Source organism: Astatotilapia calliptera, chromosome 20 (genome assembly GCF_964374335.1).
Source record: "Astatotilapia calliptera chromosome 20, fAstCal68.1, whole genome shotgun sequence".
Taxonomy (NCBI): Eukaryota; Metazoa; Chordata; class Actinopteri; order Cichliformes; family Cichlidae; genus Astatotilapia; species Astatotilapia calliptera.
In genome coordinates, this window is record NC_137441.1 from 1,617,137 (window position 1) to 1,635,587 (window position 18,451).

General features: G+C 43.2%; 1 protein-coding gene and 1 long non-coding RNA gene across 7 annotated transcripts in view; both read right to left on the reverse strand.

The window, feature by feature from the left end:
• Nucleotides 1–426: 426 nt before the first annotated feature.
• Nucleotides 427–18,451, reverse strand: part of LOC113013807 (uncharacterized) — a 33,975-nt gene continuing 15,950 nt past the window's right edge. Inside the window, exons 1-8 of one of the 6 annotated variants that reach the window (XM_026154983.2) lie at nt 6,823–6,977; nt 5,752–6,087; nt 3,636–3,980; nt 2,883–2,942; nt 2,404–2,511; nt 1,996–2,033; nt 1,766–1,924; nt 427–1,143 (exon numbers count right to left, since the gene is read on the reverse strand). In XM_026154983.2, coding sequence (XP_026010768.2) covers nt 988–1,143; nt 1,766–1,924; nt 1,996–2,033; nt 2,404–2,511; nt 2,883–2,942; nt 3,636–3,980; nt 5,752–6,087; nt 6,823–6,862 — 1,242 coding nt within the window. In that variant the 5' untranslated portion in view covers nt 6,863–6,977 and the 3' untranslated portion in view covers nt 427–987. Of the gene's footprint in view, nt 1,144–1,765; nt 1,925–1,995; nt 2,034–2,403; nt 2,512–2,864; nt 2,946–3,635; nt 3,981–5,751; nt 6,088–6,822; nt 6,978–18,451 lie in introns of those variants that run through there. The other 5 variants (XM_080295021.1, XM_026154981.2, XM_080295019.1 and 2 more) reach the window with 5 other exon arrangements.
• LOC145422994 (uncharacterized) lies at nt 12,410–13,087 on the reverse strand. The gene is made up of 2 exons (XR_013904136.1): nt 12,947–13,087; nt 12,410–12,643 (listed from the first exon to the last, which is right to left on the reverse strand). It is a non-coding gene; the product is annotated as an uncharacterized LOC145422994 (long non-coding RNA).

An 18,451-nucleotide genomic window follows, 5' to 3' on the forward strand; every position in this document is an offset into this window, starting at 1 on the left:
ATGATCAATAGCTGAATCAAAGCAGATTCATCCAGCTTCCAGCTGCTCCCGTCTCAAAGCCTCTCACAGTTACCTTACATTAGCAAACTGACAGAACAACCCCTGAAATACCTGTGAAGCCTCTGTTACCAACAGGATGAAGGTCTTTGCTGAGATGCTCATACAGCGCTCTGCTGTCCTTATCTGTCCTACTGTCCTTCTCTACTAATCAGACTGAAAACATGACAGTGGTGGCATGAATCATCACGTATGTAAATGATTCCCAGGGTAATTTCAGTCAACAGCACAGGTCATACTGAGGCATGAAGAACAGATCTTATGCAAACTTACTGACTTCCTGTGTTTGCTGCTGCCTGAAACAGATGTTTACAATCTCACACTATTTATAAAATAGGAAGATTTTATAAATGCAAAAAGAAACATACCATGAGTTCAACATTTATTTGACAGCTACTCTGCAGAACAATTTAAAATAAATAAATACATTAGCTTTAAAGAACATTAGCATGAAACATGTAATAGTGAACATGGTTGGTAAGCAAAGATGCTCACACAACAAATCCTTATTATGACCTCATGTGAATGTGCAGAAGGACACTTCTGCCAATAACACTCCCCACTTCACTTAAAAAACAATCAGCATTTATTCATAAAATTAATAAACAGTTATTAGCTTTAGCTCAGTAAAATGTGCAGTCTGTACTCTTAACGGTGTAAAGAAAAACAAACTCATGTAGGGATGAGACTGTAAAGCATGAACGTGTAAAATATGAAACTTTAACCGAGTTTTCAGTTTGGTTACTTCAGCCAGCAGCAGAATTTCTTCCCATGGTTAAAGCTCGTGTGTCAGAAAGTCAAAACTCTCCCTGTATTCAACTGTTTCCCTCAAACTGTCACATCGTTGAATTAAAAGAATCTCACATTTTGTGAGAGAACGACTTCATTTTGAACCCTGCAGGAGAAAATATGCCATCAGCAGAACAGAAGCTAGTCTGCAGTAGAATACAGTGGATTTTCCAGAGAGGCGCTCGGGTCAGAGCCTGCGTCTCCCTGAGGCTCAGGCGAGGTGCTGCTGGGAGAGTCCACGTCTGCTTTTGAACTATTCAGCTCAGATTTGGTGAGTTTGCTCGAGTCGTCTTCAGCCTGAAAAACAAAAACAAAAAACAGAGATTTTATTGTTTTTACTGGAATATTTTTTTATTAATATGTTCATGTTGTTTCCTGAAGCTAGCCTGTTAAACCCCAGGGGTCTTTCTCAGGTTCCTGCTTGGAAACAACACGCCCAGAATGAAGAGTATTTCTCTGCAATTACAAACTGTGTGTAGTATTAAAATAAACACTTGTGAGGCTTCATCAGAGCTGTAAATATTACAGCAGATGTTATTGTGTCTGGAAAAATAAGACGATTTTTTTTTCCTCGCCCAATTTTCTTTTACTTTTATAACAACTTTCAAAATCTTCTGGCGTACACATTAAACCAGGAATCAACATGAACATGATCTGTGCAAAGACCGATGCTGCAGTGAAACAGAGCAAAGTTACAGAGAGTTTAGTGAAGACAAGGCCAGGGGTTCTGCAGTTTGGCAAACTGTGAGTTGGTTTTGGCTCAGGAGGCGAGATCAGCACGAGTTGATGCAGCTAAATGTGACACATCACAACAGACAGTAGAAGTCAACAATATGAACGACACAAAGGAAAAATGTCCCAGACACAAAACCTTTCCCAGATTACAGTTTTGCTTTGTTCTGTCCAGCGTTTTCCTTACGCTGTGCTCAGGCGTGGCTGCAGTGATCACGCTGTAATCATCGGTGGTTTCAGGCGTGTTGTTGTATTTGGCCAAAGCATAAACTGAACTGATTTCCACAGGAGCGGCTCCTTTCTGTCCGCCCTCGTCTCTGATTTCCTCATACACGGCGTTGTTGGTCTGCAGGAGAAGAAAAAACTTCAAATCCTGTAACGTCAAACTCTGATGATGTCAGAGTTCGTGGAGCTCACCTCTGTGACAGCAGCGTACTCTGTTTCCACAGGATGACCTGAAAAACACATCAGTGAGTTTGAACCAGTGCAGGTGAGGAGAGAGGACAGGTGTGTGTGTCCTGAAAACAACAGGAAGTCAGGTGATGCAGTTAAACATGGCGGCCTGTTACAGCAGCTGCAGTGGCTGTTACACACAACTCAAGACATCTTAGACACACACTGCCTGCGTGTGTGTTTGTCTCTGTGTGTGTGTGTGTGTGTCTGTGCATGTGTGTGTGTGAGTGTGTGTCTGTCTGTGTGCTCGTTCATGTGTGCATGTGTGTGTGTGTGCTCGTGCATGTGTGCATGTGTGTGTGTGTGTGTGTGTGTGTGTGTGTGTGTGTGTGCGCGTCTGTGCATGTGTGTGTGTGTTTCCTGTTGCCTCACTCTTTGCAGATCTTTTCTTGCAGAATATCAGCACAGACACTGATAAAAGGATGATGATGATGATGATGATGATGACAGCCACAGTCAGACCCACAGACGGCAAACCATCTGCAGCAGATTCAGAAGACGTTAGTTTACACTCACACCTCCTGATACAATAGATAATCAGTATTTTCTCTGTCATGTTAGTAATATGAGGCCTGTGAGGTGAGTGTTTACCAGTATGAACCTTTACATTCAGACTCAGGGTAAGTTGGAGAGTTGCTTTTGCATTACTGTGTTAAACAGTCTCAGTGTTTGGACAACAGCACATCTTTAAGTTTATCTCTGTAGACCACAGCAGTGGATTTTAAACCAAACCATCAACATTTGAGGAAAGTTTTTATTAAATATTTTAAATTAACGAAATTCTTTGATATAAATTCCACAGTGATCGTGTGCAGAGGAGGATCTTTAAAAACCTGTGGACACAATGGTACCTTCAGATGTTTTCTCGGGCTGCTCAGTGGTGAGTGAAGGTGAGGAGGCTGATTGGACGACTGCTGAAACAGGTCAGAGAGTGAAGTTTGGTTTAGATGTGGTTCTTATTTAAAAGCAGAGAAAAAGCAGCCCGCTCACACACTCAGAGTCACACATCACTGTGTGTCAAAGTGTGTCTCTCACTGCGAGTAAGGATGTTTGTCACATCACATCTTTGACGTCACAGTAGGCAGGTATCATAGCTCAACATGCTGGGTGTATTTTAACCACCCTAATATTCTTCTGTACTATAGCCAACCATTAATATGCGTCCAAACCAGTGCATGAAACCAAGAAACAAACACAAAAGTCCCTCAGAGTGGACACAGACTGCTGTCTTCAAACGTTGTGACCTTTCCCATCTCCTGATGTTGTAGCACTTTAACAAAAAGGACACATCAGTCCTCCTGCAGCCAGTTTGGAAATGAAAAGTCAAAGAACACCTCATTCTTAAAGGTGAGACACCAGCAGCGTCTCATAGATCTGCAGTATCTGACATCTGGGACAAAAGTGTAAAGAAAGATTCTGAAATTCAGATTTTAAAATAGCACCAAGTTTTGATACTGCTGCAGAAAAACTGTCAAATTAGATTTTAGTTCCAGAAAAAGTGCAAATCATTAGCCACAGTAAGACAACATGTCTGTTATCTGAAACAGCAGCAGCTATCAATGACTGAATTAGCAACATTAAAAACATATTTAGGGAAAACTCACCATCTGTGACGTTGATCTCAAAGTCTCTGAATGAACCTTGACCAGCAGCTGGATTCAGAGAACATCTGTACCGTCCTGAGTCAGACTCAGTCAGCTGTGTGATCGTCACATACAGAATTCCTCCTCCTTTATATTTCTCCTCTGACGTTCCTCTAAATCCAATTCTGTATCTGTCTTTGAAATCATCTTCACCATCTGTTTGAAGAAGAACCTCATGCTCTCCACATTCTCCCCTGCAGAGGTACTTATGTCCTCCAGCCTGATTAAAGGAACATCCGACTGTGAGAGAGCTTCCAGTTTCTTTATCAAAGTGTTTCAGCTGATCATCGTTTCCATCCAGCAGTGCTGTTAAAGAGACAAACGATCAGTAGTTACTATCTGTGCTGAAGATGATGCAGTCTGATCACAATAACTCCAGTTTGACCCACAGTTACACTGGGAGCTGCCCAGTTCAACCAGTCTGTGGCTGGAACAGTGAATTCAACATTGATTTGAAGTGAATTGTTCAGCTTCAGCCCGACCTCCTCGTGCCATCATCACAACATCATCATAAAACAGTGACACACGCAGACACTCTGCTAGTGTCACTCTGGAGGTTTTACTGTGTTTACTGTACAAAGCAGGATTTAATCTTGTCCACGTAACTTCAGGGTTAATCGTGTTTTTTAATATGAAGCTGGTTCACTTATTACCCGTTTACATCACTGTGCTAATATATATGCTAAGCTAATCTGCTCCAGAGCAGGTTATGTTCCAGATCACAGATCACCAGGAAACCACAACCTACTGTCCAATCAGATCTCTGGAACCAAGACCTCTGAGAGCAGATGGTGGTGTTTAATGTCTTTGCTTCTCCCTGTTGATGCCTGAAGGAATATTAATTATTAAATACAAATTTATTCCCTGATTCTTTTTTCTACTGCAGTTTTATTGTTTCATAATCAAAGTATCTGATCCTAAAACAAGCAGCTGTTCGATGACCTCACATCAGATTTGCACACAACTCGAACAAGAGGTGCATTTGAAAGAGTAAAAACTAAACCTTTCTTTTAAACATGAATTTAATGAAATGCTGATTATGATCCATCAGATTCTCTGTGTTTTAATGAGCTGAGACACTGATCACTTCAAAAACCTAAACTTTATTAGTCCAGTAGCTCGTTCACAGTCTTACTGATGGCAGCGTTCATTCAGGCCTTTAACACAGTTTACTTTAGTCTGTATTACTGTGTGTGTTTAACCTCTTTATAGTTTTATCTTCCTTCTTAAAATCAGCTGCTCTGATGTCTCCATGTTTCTGATTGGTCAGATGTTGCTCCCGCCTCTTTCATGTGAACAAACTGGCAACGAAGGGGTTAACTTAGCGAGCTGGTAAAAAGCTTCATGCTGATGTCAGGTTCAGTGAGTCCACACAGGACTGTGGTTTAGGAAACTCAGGCTTTAACCCTGAATGCTTCAGTTCCTGTGCAGGTGATCAGAGGAATCAAAAACCCAACATCATCACTGAAACATGAACCAGGACTCACTGTGCCAACAGAGCAGAGCCTCAAATTTAATCCAGCAACATGAGAATAGTGTGAGGTTAAGAACGCCTCAGTGAATCCTGTGCAATACAAACATGGATCAAACAGATAAATTCTAATTTACACACAAACCTTTGATTTCCATTTTCAGACTCAGAAACTGAACACAGTTTAGTTCATGCTCATGACGTCCAGCTCAACCACAGAAAGCAGATCAGCTGATCACTTAGACGAGACCTCAGATATCATATTAGCCGATCTCATATAGAGCTGTTAGTGTCTCCTGCCCACAACCCTCCACCACAGCGTCTGATGAAATAAATGTGTCTGTCTGCTCTGTTCTGTGCAGCACGATTCACTCACATCATCCTGACATGATGGAGATTATGGCACGAATGTTCTTTTCCATAGTTTATATACATGACTAGAGTTAAAGAAACAGTTTAGTAAAGAGGAGTTTTGTTCAGAGAGTCACTGACTGTGAAAACTGATAAAAAGTTTAAGTAAAAAACTCAGTTTCACAAAACTTTTCTTCAGACTTTCAGAGACAAAGCAGAGAAATCAACATTTGCACAGTTTAGACTGAAACTCACCTTCAGCAACAACAACTTCAAACTGTTTGTATGAAACTGATGATGGAGATTCAGCCACAGCACAGCTGTACTGTCCAGCATCAGACATGATCAGCTGTGTGATGCTCACAGACAAAGCAGGAGCAAAATTTTCTATTATATCTTCAGTGCTGTATCTGTGATGTTGATGCTTCTCATCTGTTGTATTAATAAGAATGTTTTCTCCTTCACATTCTCCTCTGCAGAATATTTTCCATGTTCCAGCAGAAAACCTGAATTCAGCTGTAAGATTTCCTCCAACGACTCCAAATGAAATGTTTTTGTTGATGTTGACTTCAGGGTTTCCCTCCTGCAGAGCTGTTGGAAACATGAACCATCAACAGTTACTGTTTGTACTTCCTGTAAGAAGCTGCAGTCTGATCACAGCATTCACACACAGACACACTGAGACTAAAGTCTGAATGTGAAACACTGAGAGCTCAGAGTTTAAACATCATCTTCTGTTTCACTTTTCTCTCCTCATTGATCAGAACAAAGATCCACATTCAGTCCTGTTAGAGCTCTGACACTAAACTGTTTGTGATCAAGAGGAAACTAAAAGTTTAACATCACTGAGTTATTCACACTTTGGTTTTAGGCGATGACTCACAGTTTATATTTGGCTGCAGGATGTGAGGCAGTTTATTCTGTTTCATCTGAGTTATCAGGAACAAAATGTTTGCAGGCAGATTGTCTTAGTTTAGTCAAATTAAAGTTCAGCCAAGTCGATAAACTCTGAAGGCAGCAGGCTGAGTTTGTTCCCTTTATTTTACTGAGGAAGTAACAAACACTTGTAATGAGCTGTGTTTGAAGCGATGGTTTCACATGTTATCAAGTCCTGAAGTGAGCAGCAACATGTCCATGAATGTCTCACTGTGATGGTTTCTTCTGTCCATACTGGCCACAAACACATCCATGAAATCATGAATAAAAGCAGTTTGAATGGAAGAAGCGTCCATGAAAGTGACTCATAGCTGACTCTGATCATCATGTTTAACAACAGAAACATGTTGAAGAAGGAGAGTGACAGAAAGAACAAGTGAATGTACTCACAAAGGAAGAAGCAGCAGATCAGAGTGTGACGGACTTTCATGATGAGGCTCTGATGGTTCACTGCTGCCTCTCTTCTTCTTCACTGGAAACCAGGAACTTGTGACGCCTCACTTCTCTGACTGAAGGAGTCCCTCCTCCAAACACCACAGCACCTCTACACTCCTCCCCTCTGCATCCGTCTGTGAGTCTGCTGCAGGGCTTCCTGCTCATTCATGCACCTCTTTATATTTACATTTATCCCTGAAACCAGAATTCACATCACTAATTTAAAATGTGATGATGTGTCCAGCTGATTCTTCCACCTCAGCTAAAATTCATTTAGTCTTCTTCTAATATTAAAACTCTTAAATGATCATAAGTGTCATTGTTATTTATACGTATTGTTCTTGAGACTTCACAGCATTTCAGTATCTGTTGACTCTGAGGTTGTAAATCTGTCCGACCTTCATTAAAGATGTAAGTTTTTCCATGAGATCTTTGGAATCTTGTGTTCATATTTTTATTAGATAATTCCTTATTTAATTAACTTAGTTTCATTTTGACTGGACATAATAATGAGACTTAAATATTACATCACAGCTAACATGACATCCAGCACAAAGACCCAGGATAGAGGATCATTCTGGTCCATTTCAAAAAGTTGCATTGAGGCTGTTTTTTGTCTATAACAGCTGCAACAGCTCGACTTCCTGTTGATGCGATCTCACTGAGTCTGAGGTCAGCTCGTGGCAGAAGAGGAAGCTGAACGTCAACACTGACCAAGTCTGACAAACTTATTGCTCCACAGCACTGAGGGAACAGTTAATATCTGTGCTGTTGTTACATGGAGAATTATTTTATTCTCACAATAACAAAGAGGAAACATCTCCACTGACCATGAACTGACTTAACATTCAGAATCTGAGTTTCTTTGGTAAATATGAACTTTAGTGTGTGCAGAGTTGCTGTGGTTGTTCTTGTTAATGAATTTCTTTGAATAAAAATCTTTTTACAGCATTAGTTTTAAACAGTGGGCTGATACTCATTGCAGAAGCAAATAGAGGAAGTTCATATTGCTAAGGTTAAAAATAAGCGGTGCTGGTTGCTCGTACGTCGCACCATGTAAGGGTGTGAAGTCTATGATGGACGTGCAGTCCAAAAGAAAATCCCCATTTTGTTTTCATGACTGACTCTGAAGTTGTGACACAGAGGAAGAGTTTATTGCAATCATTTCAATACTTAGAATTTAGCCAAGGGGAAGTCTCTATGAGGACAAAAAATGGTCAGGTTTCCTGCTCAGTGGGTCAGGGTTACTGTGGTGCCACTCCTGAGCTGGGTCCAGGGCTCGAGGATGAGCCACCATGAGCCAAAAGTCCTCTTGGACAAATTCACCTCAGAGTAGGTGAGTTTGTGTTGCAATCTAAAAGTAGTTATAAAACTTACTAAAGTAAATACTGAAATACTTACTAAAGACTACACTTATTTAACAGTGTTTTATTTTTGTTTCGAAGCGTAACATGATGACAGTGCATTGTGGTTGGTTAAATAAGAATGTGTTAAGTGGGTCCCATGCACTGCTGGAGCCGAATCGTGACACACCATGAGCAGACGGCCTAGTTGTTAGAGAACGGCTAATTCAGCTCCCCTCAGAAGATAATGCTAAAGTTGCAGTGACTGTGGAAAATATGACTGACCATGATATCACCCTCTGTGGTCGCACTACACTGGGATGGCTGCACAATGCTGATGCCATCTACATGCCGCAGGTAAAATGTATGGAGGGTGAGCTTTCTAAGACATCAGACAGTAGTGCTTCCACACCCACAGTGCAGTCCAGTCAGACAACACAAACTGAGCCCTGGGACCCACCAGTGGATTTGCGCCATCTGACAAGTGACAAACAGCAGCAGGTAAAACAGATGCTGAGGGAGGAATGCAATGTTTTTGCGAAAGATGACTGGGACGTGGGATGCATTAAAGATCTGTACCTGGAGATACTAGCTAAAAGCTAAAAGACAATGGGCCTGTGCAAAAGACATATATGCAATCCCCAGACACCTTTATCAGGAAGTTAAAGCACACACACAGGACTTACTCAATCAGGGCTGGATCCAAAAATCTTGTTTTTCATATTCTTCACCTGTGGTATGTGAGGAAGAAATATGGTGACCTTCACATGTGCGTAGACTGTAGGCTCTTGAATGCAATGACACTGCCCGACAGACATCCCATCCCGAGAATACAAGAGATCCTGGAAAACCTCGGGGGCAACTCCTTGTTCACAGTATTGGACCAGGGGAAGGCTTATCACCAGGGTTTCATGAGTGAGAGCAGCAGACCCTGTACTGCATTTATAACAACATGGGGACTCTATGAGTGGGTGAGGGTCCCATTCAGCCTTACTTATGCCCCAGCAGCATTCCAGCGCTACATGGAGGGATGCCTGGGAGACCTCAGGGATGAAGTGTGTGTCCCATATTTGGATGACGTACTCGTCTTTAGCTCAAGCTTCGAACAACACATCCAAAATGTGAGGAGAGTGCTACTGTCAACTAGGGATGGGTACCGGTTCTGATATAAACGGTAGTAACCAGACCGAAAAGCAGCGCACATTTCGGTGCTTTATTTCGGTGCTTTTTCCCCCTGAGAAGTCATACACTTTGGATTCTAGCCAATCATTTTACCTTTCCAAGGATAGTAGGCGGGCCCTGGTACGTACGTTCTTTTAGAGCAGAGCTACAGATTAAAAATGCCCAAGGCGAAGCGGTCAAAGTCCTGCTGTACTTCACAGCAAAAGATGCAAACTCAGCAGCAACAAGTGCTTTAAGCTGATACTGTGATACTGTCAAAGGAGGTAACACCTCGAATCTCATGAAACACCTGGCGACGCATAGCGTTTTTTTTAAAAGCCGAGAAATGAACCGTATTTGATAGCTTGCTGCCAGACCTCACACCGAGCACATCTACTGCGGGTGTGGTGCCTGTTATCGGACCCGGAGTTAGCAACATCCCCCAAGAACCCGAAGAGGAGAGTCCTGGCCCCTAGCCCTGCCAGTGTAGCAGAAATGATGAGGATGATGATGCAGCAGCCGTTCTTCTCTGCGTGAGTAGCTTAATGTTGTTCGTGTGTAATTTACGTTGAGTAGGCTAACCACGTTATTACATTAATGCATGTAAGGTGAACTAGCAAACATCATCATAGCTACATGCGGCTGTCTTCTTGTTTGAATCAGAATCAGAATCAGACGAGTACATCATCCAAATATGGGTTTGATGGCAGATACTCCCTTCACCCTGGCCAAAAAGGCTAAAATGACCAAAGAAAAAGTGGAAAACAGCTGAACATGAGAAGTTTTTGGACAAAGTTTGTGTTTTTCCATTGTTTAAGCACTGCTTCCAGCTAAGAGTGATGCCATATATGCCCCATAGCTACAGAAAAGGCTAACATTGTTATCTTTTTACAAAAAAACAGCTGAACATGAGAGGTTTTTGGACAAAGTGTGTGTTCTTCATTCTTTAAGCACCGGTTCGAGCACAGTTTAAGCACCAGCACCGTTTCAAAAGTACCGGTTTGGTACTGGTATTGGATAAAACCTAAACGATACCCATCCCTACTGTCAACACACTGCGAGAGGGATGCATCGTCCAGAACCAATTCAGCCTTTTGCAGTAAATGGCCTGTATCTGTATAGCACTTTACTAGTCCCTAAGGACCCCAAAGTGCTTTACACGTTCAGTCATTCACACACTGATGATGGCAGCTACATTGTAGCCACAGCCACCCTGGGGCGCACTGACAGAGGCGAGGCTGCCGGACACTGGCGCCACCCGGTCCTCTGACCACCACCAGTAGGCAACAGGTAAAGTGTCTTGCCCAAGGACACAACGACCAAGACTGTCCGAGCCGGGGCTCGAACCGACAACCTTCTGATTACAAGACGAACTGCCAACTCTTGAGCCACGATCGCGCCGCAGTACACGACATCTGAAGTGCCCAGAATGCAGACATAGCCATAAACCAAGTATTGTCTCTGAAAAGAACACACACCTGAAGCATAAAGAAAAGATGACAGAGAGTTTGGTGGTTATTGAAATGGTTTTGTGAGCTTTTAGCTGAGATTCTGACATTTCAGTGGATACCACATGTGACATGTGTATTATTGTAGGGTTACAATAAAGTACCTTGAGGTTACTGTTGTGATTTGTGTACATAAAATCAAATTGAAGTGATACCCACTAATGTGTGATCACATTGATGTCATTGATTTATATTTAAGCTATTTTGCTTTAAATGTAAGAGATGTTTCTATTTGAAAATGCTCTAAATTAACTAGTTTTAGGCAGAGACCTGGTACCTAGTCTGGGATATTAGATTTTTGTAAATACTTGTTTATGGCTTTAGCAGCATGCTACAGGTAGCATGTTGGATCTCACCACCTCAACACAACCCCAACACTGTAATATTACTGACCTGCTCCACCTTTGTAGTGTGTTGTTTTTGTCGCTTATTTTCTGCTAAAAAGTGTTTACTTAAATTCAGTGCACATATCAAGATGGAGCTGATTACACTATTGTTTTGGAACATTTGAGATTCATTTTTTTTAGCATTCAGGAGTATTCAAGAACGACAAGCCACGTCTTCCTGTCTAATCATTTCTTATATATATGGCTCTGTAATGTTATGTGCACGTTGAGAATTTTAGCATCTCCTAGTGGTTAGCTTGGAGACTGCGGTCAAGTGAATTTTTCTGTGGCTTGGCTTGTTCCTTCCTATTGGATGTTTAGAGTGGGGTAATGCAGGAAGCCATTTTTGTATTGGGATTTGCACAATGAGGCATACCAGACGTCTCCCTGTTTAATCCTTCGTCATCCACCTTGTTATGCCATGAAGAAGCTTTGTTTGTAAGTTTGAATTGTGTTTCATCTTGATGAGTAGTGAGTGGTGTATATTTTATTGCTTTTATGCATATTTGGAGAGATTTGTATGTAAATGCCTAAATCTGTTCGCCATGTGAAGCAAATGCATAATTCATTATTTTCATTGACTGTATTTATTTGATGTAATATTCAATAGTGAAGTGGAACTTTTTCAAGGAAGCTATGTTCATTCCTTGTCTTCATTAAAGCCTTATTTTCATGCATTTATTTCTACCAGGGAGAACACAGGTGAGCTTTGAGGCCTGGACGAGTTTGAAACCTTTTCCCTCCAAAATGGAAACTGGCTGAAAATAAAAATGGGAATCTCTTTATCTGTTAATTTTATAAATTCTTCTCTCAGCTTTGCAGTTGCTGCTCGTTTTATGAGACGAGTAAACCCCAACAATCAGCAAGCACATGGTGACAGTGGGAAGGAAAAACCCTTTTGTCTCCACTGCTGTTCAGTATAGACCTAAAACTTCAAGGATTCTGTTAATGGTTACAAAACAAAACATGTACTTATAGGTGAAGTGGGAAGCACATGTTTGCAGTGAGGTGTCAGAGGACGGATGTTTCTTGTAAAACAGCTTTTGTGTCTGTGTTGAAACTGATTCATGGTTTTCACTGAAAGGAAGCTTTTTTTCCAGTAAAGCCATCACTGTCATTGTTATACAGATTTAGAAAGCTTCAGTTTTCTTCTTTTATTTTTGTTTAATTTATGATTTTCTTTTTTTTTTTAAACACTGAAAATGTTGAGTGAAACCCTGGAATCAGGAAACAAACCCAGGTGTGAATCCAGAGAGTCTCATGTGTGATGTGTGAGTGTAGAGTAGGTCTGGTCCTGGTCCCTGCCGGCTGGATCGAGGCTCTGGTAGGTCGAGTCTTCACGTGTAGAACCTGGAGTACAGTTCTCGTAGTGGACGTCCTGAAACAGAGACAAACTGTCTTCTTCACATAAAAAGAAGAGACTCTGACTTGGTTAAATCATTTGTGCTGGTAAATATTTCCACGTTGCCTCGTTGAACCTCTCAGACAACAGTGTCTCTGTTTGTTGTTGGAGTCTCCGTCTGGGCGGCCATTTTTGTCACCTACCTGTTTGAATTCTCCTTCTTGGACTGTAATTTCTGGAACAGTCTACAAACTGAACCATCACACTGTGACTGCTTTATTTCTTTGTTACAGTAGCAGTCTGTCAACAGTGAGAGGAACCAAAGAGAAAGAAAGTCACCTCCATGTTTGTGCCTTCTGAGTTTCCTCTGGTCCTCAAACCTGTGGAACAAACAAAGGATGTTCCTCTGTTAGAGGGACCAATCATTCAAAGTATTCAAAGCATGAGGACAGAACATACTTATATTTCCTGTAACATCACCTTTGGCTTTGTGCACTCCTGTTTTGAAGACCCCATACTTACTATTACTATTATATTTTTTTTACTTCACATGTGTGTGTGTCTATGTGTATGGGGGTGGGTTTAGGGGGGATCTAACTAATGTTGAAGTCAGTGGTAAGCATAATGTGGTGAAATATCATTTACATTACAATAAATATTAAAATAATGAAAATAATCAACATTTCCATCCCCAGTCGCCCCTCCCTGAGCCTGGTTCTGCCGGAGGTTTCTTCCTGTTTTAAAGGGACTTTTTACTTCCCACTGTCGCCAAAGTGCTGCTCATAGGTGGTGTTAGGTTGAAATTGTTAAATGTTGCCATTATTGTACTTAAATTTGTAAGCCTTGGTTTCAAACTGCATGATCAAAGACATTCTTATGTTTCTGTCCCCCTCCCCGGCCTGTTGAACGGTGGGGGAGGCAATTAGCTATATTTTTTAATAGGGCTTTGGAGCGTGATGTCACGGGGGTGGGCGTGGAAAGGATTTTGGCCCGATCCACCATTTTGGGGGTCTAAACAAAGCGCAAGCGAAAAAGGAGCGAAGGCACACACAACAGCCATGGTTCGTATTTGCTGTGTGGTCGGCTGCAATGTTCGATCGCACGACCGGCAAGAGAATAAGCTCGAAAAGGGTTTATCTTTTCATTCTTTCCCAACCTGGAAGCAACATGAGCAGCTCGTGTATCGATGTTACCAAATGAAGGCGTCCAGCCTGGATAGCAGCTGTGAGACGAGCTGACGTGCAGTTCTCTTCCATCTCCAAATATCTGTTGGTGCTCCAGACATTTTCATTCCGGTAAGTTCTAAATATGTTCATATCACTCTTTATAGCCTATTAGTTTTATTTTCGATGCGCTCTGAGCTCATAGCAAATTAGAACAAACATCCTACTGAGTGATTTTGCAGAACTACCTTCTATTTATAGAGTTACTAATTATTTTGCATTATTGCAGCAAACCAGCCGATGAAATGGGTGAAACATTGTGACTGGTTTCCAGCGCTACACAAGGGATCTGCTTCAAACATACCACCATGCCAATCAGATTACTTCTTCCATGTGAGGGTGAAGAGGTGACCCTTCAGGATAAGATGGTGAAGGTTTGCTGCGTTTGGTGAACAGTGTGATAATAAAACCAGGAAAAATGAAACCTGCTCCTGTTAAATATTCTTTAGTCTTTTGCTGTATAAGTAGCGGTATTTCTTAAAAGATACAGTAAATAAAGTAATGTTAGTAGTGGGTGATATCATGTAAACACTGTCATGATTTTATGTAAACATTTTGTCATTTGTAAACTATAAATGACATCATCATTGTAACTGATGTGATGTTCTATAAAGTGGTTTTAATAAAAAGAGGCAAAAATTAGTTTGTTTCTTTATTCAACTTTTGAATAAAGTCAACCTTCCCTGTGATGCTCACAGTGACCCATGGCTGCAATGCTGTTCATTCAGTCTTTGAGAGTGCAGGACCTGAAACACACTCAGACAAAGTTCATTTAAAGTTAAGAACTATGAGCCAAGGCCGACGTAAATGTGTTTAATCTACTTTATCATAAATGTAACAAAGTGTTTAGAAAGTTAGCACATACATGTCATTTTTCATTTCTTTATGTGTCCATCCAACACGTTCTCACTCCCAACTCGTCAAACGTGTGACGCATGGTCAGGCTCCCTCTGCTGCACTTATGGACGCGCAGGGTACCCCCCTCGCGTCGGGAATTGACGTGAAGGGTCCTCCGATTGAATGCCGCGGAAGAGCCTGTTGTCCGTATATTTATATATTTCCGAAATCACTTTGTAGTGACGTATACTGAACACAATAAATTATATAATGTAAACAACTGTAATATTCTGTCTCAAACTTATGAATAACGTATTCATAATCTGCTTCGTGAGCCACCATTATCTTTATTGCCGCTCGTCCATTTCAACATAAAACACACCCACTTTCGTAACAGCAAACACTCCCCGTTGCCACTACGGTGGACCACAAGGGACAGTAAGCACGGAGTGCAAACATTATCAGCAATACAACATCTCCCTTTTTTTTTTTTTTAGATGCCCACCAGTGACACAGCTGGTATACATTTCAAAATAGAACATCCCGAACCTGAGGATAAGGAACAGTTTTTCAACATTGCCATGTGTAAAATTACTGCGGCCTAAACTAACAACAACAATGCGATGTGGGATATGCACTCATTAGTACATGGACATTTGACATGTTTCCTTTTTGTTTTTTGTTAGGGCAGCGATCCGCCTACACCCTTTACATCACAGGTCAAGAATAACCCTCGGTTTGACCACTCGTCCTGATCTGGTGGTCAGTGCAGGGCTAGTGTCCATGGTTGGTGTTTTAGTGTCTCTAGATGGCGACAGGGGCTCTGCTTGTTGCTGAGCTGCACTATCTGGCTGGGTTACCAGATCGGATGTTGGTGCTGAAGGTGCCGGTGACGCCTTGGCGCCTCTCAGGTGCCGTCGGTTACGCCGTATAGTCTGTCCCTCGCCAGTGCGGATCACGAAAGAGCGGGCAGTCTCTGCAGGTCGGATGATGACAGCCGGTTTCCAGGCTCCGGACTCGTGCTGAAAGCGAATATGGTCCCCCTGCTGCAGCCTCGGTAGTGGTGTGGCGCTGCGATTGTAGTAACGCCTCTGATGCTCTTGTCTTTCCATCCGTGTTTTTTGCACAACCGTCGGGCTTATGATGCGAGGTACCAGGTGGCATCCGGTAACAGGAAGCACTGAGCGTAGACGTCGACTCATGAGGAGCTGCGCGGGTGACCTGAAGCTGTCGACTGGCGTGTTCCTTTGCTCCAATAGGGACAGGTAGGGATCTACTCCCTGAGCATGAGCTTTATCCAGAACTGATTTGGCCGTCTTGACTGTTCTTTCGGCAAGGCCGTTGCTTTGCGGGTACAAAGGACTTGAGGTCGTGTGGACAAAGTCCCATGAGACTGCAAAATCCTTGAACTCTCGAGAGCTGTATTGTGGGCCGTTATCTGAGATAAGCGTCTCTGGTATGCCATGTCTGGCGAATATGGCCTTGAGCTTTTTGATGACGGACCCTGCAGTGGTAGAGAATAGCCTTTCGACCTCAAAGTAGCGGCTGTAGTAGTCCACAACTACCAAGTAGTCCCGTCCACGCCATGTGAAGAGATCTGAGGCCACTGCCTGCCATGGCCTCTCAGGGATCTGGTGTGGGATGAGAGGTTCTTTGGGATTCGCCGCGCGCCTCTCCTGACATATGGAACAGTTTTCCACCGTGGCAGCTATGTCCTTGCCCATGCCTGGCCAGAAGAGGGCGTCCCTTGCTCTCTGCTTACTCCTCTCAATCCCCATGTGCCCAGTGTGGATTCTCTCCAGCATGTTGTTTCTTAGGGCTGTTGGCACTATAATTTTGTCACCTTTGAAGATGATGCCATGGGAGTGTGAAATTTCATCTCTGAAAGTCCAGAAGTCCAAAAGGGTTTTGGGGCATTTTTTTCTGTCCTCAGGCCAGCCATCCTGCACAGTTTGCTTCAGCAGGGTGAGCTGCGGGTCGCATCCTGTTGCCGCCTGTATCTCGGAGAGTTTTTTGTCACTTACTGGGAGGCTGTTTATCACTGAGTGGATCTGGTCCTCCATGCCTTCACTCAGCGTGCTGTCTTGGTCGGGCAATGGTTTCCTGGACAGTGTGTCGGCCACAGGTATGTCTTTTCCGGGCCGGTGCACGATCTCTATGTTGTATCTCTGCAGCTGTAACAGCATGCGCTGCAGACGAGCAGGGGCTACAGAGATTGGTTTCTTCAGTATGTGCTCCAACGGCTTGTGGTCCGACTCTACGATGACTCTCCTGCCGTATATGTACGTGTGGAAACGCTTGCATCCAAACAGCACTGCAAAGAGCTCTTTTTCGATCTGTGCATAGTTGACTTCTGTTGGGGTCAGTGTCTTTGAAGCATATGCTATTGGGTGTCCGTCCTGCATCAACACAGCTCCCAAACCATACTTTGATGCATCTACCTGTAGCCGTAGCTCCTTGGTCGTGTCGTAGTATGCCAGTATGGGGCCTGGTTCTCTGGTTATGAGATCTTTCATTCGCTGGAAGACTCTGTCGTGGGTCTGATCCCAGATGAACTCTGAGTCTTGTTTGAGCAGCTGACGCAGCGGTGCGTTCACCTCTGATAGTCGTGGTGCGAATCTGGACAGGTAGTTCGCCATTCCAAGGATTGTCTCAAGCTCATTCTTATTCTCAGGAGGTGGCATGTCCTTTATGGCCTGCAGTTTCTTTGGGTCTGGCTGGATGCCCTCCCGGGTGAGTTTGTGTCCAAAGTAGCTCACTTCTGTGGCGCCTATGACACATTTCTCTGGATTGAGACGTACTCCTCGCTCCCGTGTGCGCTCAAGCATGGCACGGAGGTTCTCGTCGTGTTCCTCCTTTGTCCTGCTAAACACGAGGATGTCATCCACGATGGCTGCCACTCCATTGAGCCCTTCATACGTCTCATCGATTTTCCTTTGGAAAATGTCCTGTGCTGATATTATCCCAAAAGGAAGGCGCAGAAAACGGTACCTGCCAAAGGTCGTGTTGAAGGTGGTGAGGAGCGATGACTTGGTGGTTAGTTGGATGGCCCAATAGCCTGAGCGAGCATCCATGACACTGAAGTACTGTGCTCCTGCCAGCTTTGGTGTGATGTCATCCAATGTTGGAAGCGGGTAATGAGGTCTTTTGATGGCTTTGTTTAATTCGCGAGGATCGAGGCATACTCTGAGCTTCCCAGTACGCTTCTCTGCGACCACCAGTCCGTTTACCCATTCTGTGGGTTCTTTTACTTTGATGATTATGCCGTTTTTCTCCATGTCATCCAACTCCCGTTTCAGTCGTTCCCGCAGTGTGAAAGGGATCCTCCGGGGGGGGCACACAACGGGCATGGCGTCTGGGTCAATGTGTAAGTCGCATTCTCCTGGGAATTTCCCTATGCCCTCGAACACATCGGCAAACTCCTCCATGACATTTGTGATCTGTACTGACATGACCAGCTTGACTAGGTTTAGATCCAGGCATGCTCTCAACCCTAGGATGGGGGGTGCTGCAGTGTCTACTATGTCAAATGTCAGCATCTTGTGAATGTCTTTCCACCTGCACTTCAACTGGCATGTGCCCTTGATGTTGAGTTTTTCTCCTCCATAGCCAGATAGTGTGCGTGTGGGCGGTGCCAAGCTAACCTGCTTAAAACACTTCTTAAACAATCGGGCAGGAATGACGTTAGCAGTGGCTCCTGTGTCAAGCTTAAAACTCACGGTGTGATGCAGTGAGCCTACTTCTACGTCAGCGTAAGCCTGTTCATCGGCCTCCCCTTCGTTGC